Here is an 11,622-nt window from a genome sequence, read left to right on the forward strand (position 1 = left end):
ACCAAACCAATATATTGCTGTTTTGAAATCAAAGCTCTGACTCAAAACGTGATCGGCTTCATCGAGACACTTCTTGGCTGATTATGCGCGGCCACTTCATCCCCCCATCTCACACCTTCTCACCCGGTACAAGTCTTCTTTCTCTTTGAATCCTCTGTTGTGGTTCTTCGCCACAGTAAGGAGGGAGGGAAGCAGGTAGAGGCTGCACCTATAGTCACCGATGAACCGTCCTCTACCTCAAAAAAGCCGTCGAGTGCGTCATCGGATGATTCGTTGATGCTGACCCTCGATCAATGATTAGCAGCTCATCACCTCTACCTTTGACCAGAGTCAGAGGGAGGCCTCAGCTCTGCCGCAGTCCTGGATCAGTACTCCCAAATGGCGGAGCTGGTCAGGCTGTGTCCGTCTCCCTTCAGCGTGCCTCCCTGGTCTCCGCGCAGGTATTTGCCGTTCTTGCCGCGGATGGCGATGCGACCGTGCTCCGGGAACTCCAGGGTGAAATCCTCAGGGGTTTCGCCGTCTGAACACACCAAACCAGCGCTGTTCACGTACCAGAAACGCCCGTTCACGCCTGCAGGAGGGGACAGAACAGGAGAGGGACAAGGACTGATCACACTGACAAGCAGCATTATGGGATTGTTGTGCTGTGTGTCTGATGATTGGAGTAATATGGGGTGTGTGTGATTGTGTGCATCAGAGGTGTGACCAAGTTGACTCTGCCCCAAGTCAGTCTCAAGTCTTGAGGCACAAGTCTCAAGTCTAAATGTAGAAACACCAAGTCAAGTCAGACCAAATCAAGAGTCCAGCATCAATTTAATATCTTAAAGAAAACTAAATATCTAGGACCTTTCAATGCAATATGGTTTTAATAGGATAAAAACTAAGTAAGAGCATCATGAGTTTCAACTTCAATAAATTCAATCATTCCATACAAATTCATAAAACTCAATCGTCCGGTGGAACAAATCTCATCACTTTTAATCTAAGTCATTTAGTCAAGTCTCAAGTCTCAAGTCTTCTCTTCATGCATCAAGCCAAGTCTCAAGCCGCTAAAATTGTGACTCAAGTCTGACTTGAGTCCAAGTCATGTGGCTTGATTCGGTAATCTGTTGCAATTAATTAGTTTCCCATTGCTGGAACACAGACTCTTTTGAGAGATGGAAAGGAGGGAAAAGAAGCAAGTGGGAGGAGTGTGTGTGTGTGTGTGTGTGTGTATGTCCTGACCTTTAATGTGGTAAGCCCCGTCACTGAACTGCAGGGTGAAGATGTCATAGACTGATCTGCCGGCATCCAGCGTGTTGGAGTTCCTGTGGTGGCAGATGAAGCCATTTGCTCCTCTCAGGATCAGCATGGGCCGGTTGATCAGCTTCAGAATCAGCTGCTCATCCTCACCTGACCAGAGGGGGGCAGCAGAGGAATGAGGAGGGGAGCAGGGGGAGGTAGTGAGGGGAGTAAGAGCATGAGTAGACAGAAAAAAGCAGGGTTTAGTTTGACTGCACAGAGAGAGAAAAAAGAACCACAGTGGTCCATAGTCGTACTCTTACCTATGGAGTCACTGACAGCTAGTAGCTGGCCATTCTTCTTGGTGCAGACGTATTTGCCATTGTTGGCTCTTAGCGCCACCCTGTGGTCGAGCCACTCCATTGCAAACATGGTGTTTGCTGACCTGTAGCAGAGCATCACAAGGTAGAAGATGAGTTTCCCTGCCTTCAAATGTTGTTGGAAATACTATCATTACATGTTGAGCGGATATGAACGGCACAACAAATTGGTAAATATGACTAGGAAAGAGGGAATTTTCTATAAGACCTGAGTTGCAAAGATCGTGTAAGCCATATCAATGCTGATGATAACTATGATGCAATACATTACTATACATCACTGTTTGGCATCCCATGTAAGTAACTACTATCACTGTATGAATAATTTTTCAACATTTTCATTCTTTGTGTAACGTCTAGGTTACTAAATTGTAACTTCAAGTTGTTTTTAATAAATGAAGACATCAATAACATGCCTGACATGGATTTCCTGTTCTTCATTCTGCACAAACTAGCACTGTTCTGTTTGATTTCTAAAGTAAAACATCAGCCACCAAAATAACTACTTTTGTTACAGGGTCCATTTTGTAATTTCCAACCAAATGCACTTCAATGCGTGACCAGTCGTATTTACAACTTTCGATCTCAGAAGTAGGAGCTTATGTGGCGCACTTGAAGGCAGCATGTGATTAGAGAGAAACATAGAGGTTCAGAGTCAAAAAGGTCACTTTTAACCTAATAGTACAGAACAGGGCACAGTACACACCCAGGTCTGCAATATGAAATGTGTCGAGCTGACATTATGCAAATTATCGCTGTCTGGTGAAAACCTTGTATCTCCAAAATTTTAAGTTTTCAAGAACTCGTTTTTTTATTTTTTATTTTGTAGAGTTTAGAGTTTTGAAAGGTTTTCAAACATCACCAACATTGGAGTTATGAAGTTTTCACATGACAACAACAAAATGATGATGTATTAATTTTAATTCTGTGTTTACTCACACTTCGGTGGCGGTGCTCTGGATGCCTCCGTGGGCCACCAGGGCCCAGTAGTTCCCTTGGCTGGTGCGGAACATGCACTTCTTGGTTTCCTTGTCAATCTCCATCTGGAACGTCTCCATGTCCGTCTCATCCTCCTGATTGGCTGAGAGGCTCACTCCTGGGAGGGGCATATTAAGGACATCTTTTCAGTATACTTTCTAGGCTGCCAAAAGCATGAATACTTTGAGGGCCATTTAACGCCTGGAGAAATCCATCCATCAACTTCTACATCCGTCAACTGCAGCTCACAACTTTTATTTAATCTAAGCCATTTGAAAGTCACTTTTTCTCATGCCTCAACTGTGTCCTTGTACTTTGTGTGCTTTATGTTTTATTGCTGAATTAACAGGTTCAAATTGCACTACCTTTGTAGGATTTAAACACAGATACGGGCGAGGTGAGCTAATGGTACTGTATAATGAGCAGAAGGTAGCATCAAACTGTGGTTTCAAATAAATTTGAATGGGTATTGAATGGGTTTAATTTAAGTGGTTCACACAGGAAATAAATTAAACTAAAACACTGTGGTTGGTTGGACATTATTACATTATTATTATCATTACATCACTACCTCCTTGAAAGCCCATTAACTGATTTAGAGGAATGCTTGAGATTAATATTTCTGAAATTAAGAATGTAACAAAGTTCTAATATTTATGCAGACTTGCTTTATATGCCTAGACAATAATGAAAACAATGCATTAAGAGAGACAGTCAGTTTCCAATGGCTTTAAGCAGCACAGAGAGTTGCAAATGACCATGGCACCTGAACGCCTCCCCTGTCAGGTGTTACCAGACTGATTTCTCCACTGACCTCTGCTATCCTTCATTGGATTTCCACTCAAGTCTTACTGGCTAGACTAACACCTAGCAAAGCGGTTTGAAAAAAACAAAAAACAAAAACAGCGACACAACAGCTTGCTAATCAGTTTGTATTGTTATGTTTAGCTTGGCACAGCGTGAGAGAGTTGGTAATCATGTCTGATCCTGGGATGTTAGGTTATTTTTAAGTGGTTCAGTCCTAAACCGCAGCCTCGACGTGACAGGCTGCTGCGCCCCCCTGTGGCCGAGGGTGGGAAAGACATGTTCACTGACTGGGGGCGCTGGATACACACATGGATAGATGTGTTTATACCAGGGTTTGGGCCATTCATTAATTGAACTGAGAATGCATGGAAAATTCCGGAGTTGAATTGGAATTGGAATGTCAAGAAATAGTCATGAAATTACACTTCTAAGAGACTTTGTATTGACTCACTAAACATTATAAATCAAACATTATGAATCAAATAAAAGAAACTTAAATCAAATACATTCAATCATAATGTTTGTATTATGATTACATGTTCTGCATCAAATACCACTATTCAGTATTGATAATATATAACACTGTATGATCTCAGATATGTGATAAGAAAAAAACAAAAAAACAAAACATGGAATTTCACAGAATTTCATTGCATTAAATTCAACTTTTTGAAATTCTAATTAAATTCCAATTCTAATTCCTCAGTTGAATTGGAATTGATGAGTTCATTCACAAATTGACCCTCTGATTTATATAGGCTACACTTTTGTTTTCCTACACTGCATTTACCTAAGTCAGCATGCACCGTCTCCCAAAATGCGTTTCCATCCACACTGTAGTAACACCGCTCCTCCCCACTCTCACCATGATGCTCAACATCAATAGCGTCCACATTACTTAATTAACACCCGAGCACAAAAGGCCTTTGACCGACAAACAGTTTCTGGATATTGCTTAGGAACCAATTAGTTTAACAGAGGAAGTGTTTATTGCTGAGGGCTTCTCATTATCGGCCAGTGCACTACTTGAAACGCAATAATTTTGTGTCAAAGTCAAGTACACACTGATTCAATTCTAAATCAGTCCTTTGTGATCAGAACAGGTGGAGAGACATTACAGGCGCTGGCTGTAATATTTTCTACCAAATCTAAACATGATCATAAATGTTTACAGGACCAAAGCGACGGCTGTTTGCCGCACCACCGTGAGACAGATTGCAGAAGGCTAAATCCCAAATGAGATGCATCCCAGAATATCCCCAATTCATTTTCTTAATCCTTTAACAACACTGATCCGTGCACCTTACCCCCCCTCTTATCTCTCCCTGCTCTCTTCTCATAGCCATCCTTCTCTCCCTCCTTCCCTCCCTCCCTTCTTTCCCTTCCTCCCCCCCCCACTCCCTTCCACATCACAGCGGGGCTCTGATATAATCAGCTTTTGGAGTGCTACCCGTCCAATCCCTCAATCCCCTCAATGAAAGAGAAGAGGAAAAACAGGAAAAGACCAGAGGATTGTGCGGTCCGCGCTTAGCAGGATATACAGATAATTACCCACAAGCCGAATGCTCAAACACATGGAGAACATGCTAAAGAAACACGTATCTACTTTAACCAGCATTATTGTCTACTTAGACTCATCATGAAAGGCAGTGTGCCCACTTGTAGCATTAAATGTTATATATACTGTTTATGGAGCAGTTGTAAGTTAGGCTACATCTCTTTTGTCTGACAAATATCAGGCTTCACCAAGTACAGCCAAGTGAGCAGTCTGCTGTTTCAAACCAGTCTGATCGCATCTTATTCACACCTGATAAACTGGGTGTTAGAGCAGCTGAACAATTAATCAAAAATAAAATCGAAATCGCAATATGAACTTCTGCAATTTCCAAATCGCAGAGACTGTATTAATTGCTTAAGAGAGAGAGAGAGAGGAGCGTCCAAAATGGATTTCTGAACAAGGTTTTTTAGAGCTGCAGGTGATCTTTGGTCCATGAATCAAGTACAATATTGGTGAAAACCTTTCATCATACTCAAACTCAGTAAATCCTGCACACTGACATCTATTTTCTTTTTCTGAAATAACTTTTCTTTAAACAATTTTAAAGTTCTAAAAAATTTATGATAAGAAAAACTAAATCACAATTGCAATATTATGTCGTTCAGCCCTACTATAGGTATCACCAAGTCATATAACTGGCCAAATTATCATTATTTTAAAGTATATTTGAAGCATATATTTCTGCCCCTACACCCATATATATGCTCCTTTGCCTATAGGGGCCCATCACCCCTCATTCCCTTTCATCCCAACTCAATGTCATGCTTTATCTACCAATTCAATGTGACCATTTCACACTAATTCAGCCCAGAGACGATCCCCAGACGGGGCTCAGCTGGGGCCGCACCACCGCTATCTGATAGACCAGAGAAAAGGAGACAGAGGAAGGGGAGAAGGATGGAGGAAGAGCGAGAAACAGAGAGCTGGGAGGGGGGGGGGGAAGAGAGAGAGAGAGATTGGATATGTTGAAATCCAAGCCAGGAATCTGAGGATATCAATAGCTGTGTTGATGACCATCTTTGACACACCAGTTGGTCAAGCATACTAAATAAGATGTTGTCATAGGCATGAGCACGGATAAACTATGCAGTGTGGCACTGTATACATCTGCACACACACACACACTCACACACACACACAGTTTGCCTCGGTAGCGGCACATTTTGGAGCAGACCTCAGATCCAGCTCCACTTTCTGCTGCTGTCCTACCTGGAACGCAGAAGTGGAGCAGGCCTGACTAATCCATCAGCAATGGATGGCTCTGACATCTATTATTAATGGTAAGGTGATGCCACTCCCCTCTGTCCCTTATTTTCTTCTTTCTCCCAATCCTTCATTCCACACAACTGCACTTTCTTTCTTTCTTCTTTTCTTTCTTTCTTTCTTTCTTTTCTTTCTTTCTTTCTTTCGTGGGCTGTATGTGTGTGATTGAGTCTGTCAGTGTGTGTGTGTGTGTGTGTGAGAGTGCATGCACGTGTGTGTGTGTTGATGGAAAGTAAGGTGTCTTTGGAGTATCATCTCTTTTTCACTTTCCAGGCAGAGTTGACCGCTTAAACCTGAGCAACACAGGGAGGTGATGAGAGACACGATGACAGATCTACCTGACACACACACACACACACACACACACACACACACACACACACACACACACACACGCGACAGGCTCAGGGCAGAGAGAAAGCACAGGAGGCCGTATACACAAAGCACTACTGCCTACTACTACTCTTTTACACACCCACATTATTAAAGTGGAGTTTCTACCTCATAACACTAAACCTCTTTATTACTGAGCTGCATTTGCACTCACTTTAAAATAGATGGTCAATATGACACCTCTGCTCTGATGGGAGAACAGACTAGCGTGTTGATTTATGTGCGAACACACAGGTGACAATAGGGAGGCAGAGCGGCCCACCTGTCTCCACACCTCCTGCTATTGTCCTGAAGTCCTCTGAGAGTCCTCCTTCACTTGGATACTCCCTTCCCTTCTGCTCTCTCCTCTCCCCCTCTTCCCCTCTTCCCCTCTTCCCCTTTTGTTTTCATTGACCCTGACAAGCTAACAGCCAGGGTTTTAGTCCCTCGTGTTACATGCACACCACTTTGCTCTATCAAAAGTCGTCAGTTTCAGTTTCAAAAGTCTCAATTTGTTCATGAAGACCTATTTTATATTCTATCGTTTTCTTCATTTCATTTTGGCCAAATGTCCATAAGAATAAATACGGAAAACATAATCTTGAAATTGTGCTTTACTCTAGCCAGCTAGCTAGCTGAGTGGCAACAGCTCTTTAGATGTTACGGGAAAACTAAAAACATTTCACATATTTTTTTAAATTCTATTTTAGTTTGTACAAGATAACCTAGTTTTTTCACAGTCTTGTTTTTTTCTGTTTATTTCAGTATAACAATGTTTTCAACCCCTTGTTTTGTCTCAGTTTTAGCTAGGCTAGCAAGCTAACATTAAAGTTAGCAGCTAAAGTATTTTAGGCTACTTCTGGTAACCGTTAAACACCAGGAATACCATCAATCTCGACCTTTTTGTATGAATGTAATGACCGATAGCGTTCATTTACATAATATTCAACTTAAATTAAACTTTTCTTGTGTTGTGGGCCTGGTGAGTGTTGCCACGTATCCCATCATGCTGTGTGCACATGGTTATTTGCTTCTCATAGACAGTGAATGGAGGCTCACTGTTCACCTCCTGAAATCGCGTCTGGTGTGCAACCACTGTCAGAGGAGTTCCTGCTGTCTTTTAAAATTCCTCTTTCATCCTTTCAGCAGATATTGTGTAGCCTCGTTTCGTTGCATCCTTTCTGAATTTATTTCTGCTGCTCATCTACTTCCATGTTCACCTAGTTCTCTTTTCACCTAGTTCTCTTTTCACCTCACTGTTCCTTGCTCTCCCCTTCAACCTCCTTCTTGGTTTTGTCTCTGGACCCTTCGTTTTATATATTGTCTTTTCATTCCCCTTTCCCCTCATGCAGAGGCTACATGCCTCCACCCTTCAGTATCCCTTTCGCCCCCAGCTGCCTCCTCCCTCCTTCCTACTCTATTCAGATGGTGCACCAGGATTATTATAGAACATACATCATGAATTATTTTCAAAATTCCTTTACATTACTTATTGAATGCATCCTCAACTAATTTACAGTTGGGACTAGGCTACTTGACTCAACAGCAAAAGGATAGCGCCATCTAGTGACCTAGTTTGCCCAAAACTCATTCTCTGTTGTTTTATCTTAAATGTTTTTTTTATAAATAAGCCTTAAAAAATATCTTTTTACACTGCACATAAAAAGACAAAAATTTCATGTATATTTTTATTTTATTTTAGTTATTTTTACAAGATAGCCTCGACAAATAGACAACATCATTTTTCACAAAGTCCTGTTTTTTCCTTTTTATTTCTGTATAACACCTAGTTTTGTCTCAGATTTAGTTTTTGTTTATGATAATTAGCTTTGTGTTACTTTTTCACTACATACTACCTTGCCAACAACATACAGTATATTTCCATCCTCTTTAACAGTGCGGTTCCCTTGATTTCCAGCAGCCCTGTGAGCCCGGTCCTGGTTAGACCGGGGACTTGGCGGTGCGGAGGCTTTGGCCCCGGGTTAGAGAGGCAGCTTGGGTTTCTGAAAGCAGACTCCACCTTGCCTTCCATGAACAGTGGCCGACTCTATCAATAATTCAACAGGCTCACCTCACCTCACCACTCGCCGCAGCAGGACCGTGTGGCTGTGTGTGGGTGAGCGTGTCGGAGAAAGAGAAAGCTTTTGTTTGTGCAGAACAAGTGTATGAACAGAGAGAGAGAGAGACAGAGAGAGACAGAGAGAGAGAGAGAGAGAGCGAGAGAGAGAGAGAGAGACAGAGAGAGAGAGAGAGGGAGAGAGACACCAATTGGCAGTAGAAACAGGAAGGAACAAAAAGACATGGCCTCCCAAAGAGGAGTGTTTGCATATTATATCAGCACACTCCACTACATTTTCTTTTATTTGACATATTTTACTGTATTTTCTATTATACTATACTCTCTATGGTATACTCCTCCATACTTAATATTAACAATCGATTCTCTATTTTACATATATTGTAATTATTACAAGTATTATTATTATTACCATTATTCTAATTGTTTCTTTTAATCATCTTTTATCATAATTATTAATGTTATCATTATTGATTACTACCAAAGCTTTGGCAATACATACTGAATTGTACTTGTACATGCCAATAAAGTTCATTGAATAGAATTGACAGAGAGAGAAAAAGAGAAGGAAAGAGAGAGGGACAGAGAGAGAGAGAGAGAGAGAGAGAGAGAGAGAGAGAGAGAGAGAGAGAGAGAGAGAGGGAGAGAGAGAGAGACATACATACACACACACAGAAAGAGAGAGAGAGACAGAGAGAAATAGTTCTTGCATGTGAGCATAATATAACTTTTTTATGCGCATTCCTATGCCTGTGTGTTAATGTGTGTGTCTGCCTGTACTGTATATGTGTGTGTTGTTTTCATGTCTCTGGCGTTATCTCTGCTGCCCTCGGGCCAATCAGTTTGCGGCGCTCCCAGTCATTTGGTTATTGCCTGCAGCTCCCACTGCTGACCAGGAACAATGAGCGGGGCGGCGATTCGGTTACAGCAGCCAGGGCCGAAGAAACTCGACCCCTCAGACAAGAATCTGCAGCCCATGGACGGGCGTCATGGCCAAGTATGCTGACAAGCACTGTTGGTGTATGCTAATCCATCCCAAATCCAGTTTCAAATCAGACCGGCAAGCCCTCTCCGCCATCAGCAACTGAGCTCTGAGCAAGTGCCTCAGTAACTTTATAGCTAGATGAAACGTGAACTTCACAATTACACTTTTTTTTACATCCACCGAAAAAATCCAGCCTTGTTTTTGTGAAACAGTGACTTTGAAGCCAGCGTGCAGCAGGTGTAATCCATCAGTATAGTGGTGCGCTGACATGGCTGCATGCTGATCAAATAACCCACTCAAACAGACCAAAGAGTAAATATATAATAGAGTACCAACAGAGCATTACTGTACAGCATATAGGTTACAAAGAGCTCTTTCAGTAAGCCTGAAGGGTGAAAGTGTACAGCGTTAACAGCATTACACTACCAGAGCCTGGGAGTCAAGTTGGGAAGGAATGAGAGGGGATGCAAATTATGAAAAGCATCACTGATTATGATAGATTATTAGATAAAAGTAAGGGATAACAATGCATTATCGTCCCCACCATCCCCTTTTTATGTTTTTATGTTTTATGTTATATCCGCCATTTAATGAGTGTGACAGCTTCTCTGACATTCAACATTCATTTCTAATTTCAACATTAAAACTCAGTATGGAATATTATGTTATAGAAACATTTTGGAGAATATAGTCATCGATGTTATTTCCTCTTGTTGAACAATCAATATCAGCTAAAGTTTTCGTTTTTTTCCCCCAAAAATGCAGTAAATCCATTCAGACTCAAATCCAAAATACAGTACATGCACAGTAAATCTATCACTTTGCACAAATCACCCACTTGTCATAGACTTTCTTACAGGCTGAATCAATGGGCAAGCCTCCGACACAAATGACGTATTCAAGTGTATTCAAGTTCGAGTCTCAAGTCTCCCATATCGGCCCGTCTATCTTGTTTTCCTGGAAAGATCCAGCCAGATCCAATGTGATGTCGATGCGCAGATAAAGAAGACAGGCACGTGAACGGCCCCAGACTACATTACCCATAATTACCGTGCATCCCCTATCAGCTGTCAATCATTTGAGAGTGGTCTATTCCCGGACCATGCATATTCAGCATGTCCACTAGCTAATGTACTTCCTGTGCATCGGACAGCTCAGTTTTCTCTGGGTGTATCGGTGCACAGTATGAATATAGGCTAATAGTAGTAACTGTAGTGGGTGTAGTAGTTGTAGCGGCCCCTCTGCTTCATTATGTATGTGTGTAGGCTGCTGTCTGTCAGCTGAGCGCTCCTGTGTTGATCCTCAGCAGCACCTTGGTCCATTTTAACATAATGATGTCCTGTGATTCTTTGCATGATCTTCTCAATAAGGAAACTAACAGGATCCCAGAAGTACAGCTTGTACGTGCGTGCCATGCTTCAGGGCAACGTATCATCAGATATGTGACTGTATCGCCTCCAATTCGTGTGTGTGTGTGTGTGTGTGTGTGTGTGTGTGTGTATGAGGTGGGGACACACTCTGGTTCAAACCATGAGCACTGACATACTATTGGCATGGTAGTAGCATAAATGCAGCTCTGTTTTCAGCAGAATTTAAACAAAACATGCTAATTTATATGAGAAAAGTGAGAGAGAGGGGTGATATTATTGATCAATATAAAATACAGTGAGACATTACAAAACTGAACCCCAAAATATGAAACATGGCAGTCTGATTGGTTGTTGAAATGCCTTTAAAGGCTTTAAAAGAAGATTCAAACAACAAAGGGAAGGGATACAGGGCAGAAATAGTAATAGGGGATAGTTCCTCTTCTTAATATTGAGGGGTAGCTACATGTTTCACCTGTTTCCCCCCAAATCTGCACCTTTGTGTGTGTGTGTCTTCCTACCTTGTCTTATGGAGACGTATCGCCCATTGGCTGCCATCAGCACCACCTGTGGGTGGCTCTCCTCTAGATCAAACAGCTCGTCCTTGCCCGGCT

At 42.0% G+C, this 11,622-nt stretch overlaps 1 protein-coding gene across 1 annotated transcript in view; it reads right to left on the minus strand.

Moving 5' to 3' along the window:
- Positions 1-365: 365 nt before the first annotated feature.
- The window catches only part of fscn2b (fascin actin-bundling protein 2b, retinal), a 13,374-nt gene continuing 2,117 nt past the window's right edge, over positions 366-11,622 (minus strand). The window contains exons 3-7 of the mRNA XM_071546464.1: positions 11,530-11,622; positions 2,541-2,697; positions 1,545-1,666; positions 1,225-1,392; positions 366-571 (exon numbers count right to left, since the gene is read on the minus strand). The exon at positions 11,530-11,622 is cut by the window's right edge and continues 634 nt beyond it. Coding sequence (XP_071402565.1) covers positions 366-571; positions 1,225-1,392; positions 1,545-1,666; positions 2,541-2,697; positions 11,530-11,622 — 746 coding nt within the window. The remainder of the gene's footprint in view (positions 572-1,224; positions 1,393-1,544; positions 1,667-2,540; positions 2,698-11,529) is intronic.

Source organism: Centroberyx affinis, unplaced genomic scaffold (assembly GCF_046629955.1).
Source record: "Centroberyx affinis isolate AG114_WGS23_722 - 3 ecotype Tasmania unplaced genomic scaffold, CSIRO-AGI_Caff_v1 ptg005282l_1, whole genome shotgun sequence".
Lineage (NCBI taxonomy): Eukaryota > Metazoa > Chordata > Actinopteri > Beryciformes > Berycidae > Centroberyx > Centroberyx affinis.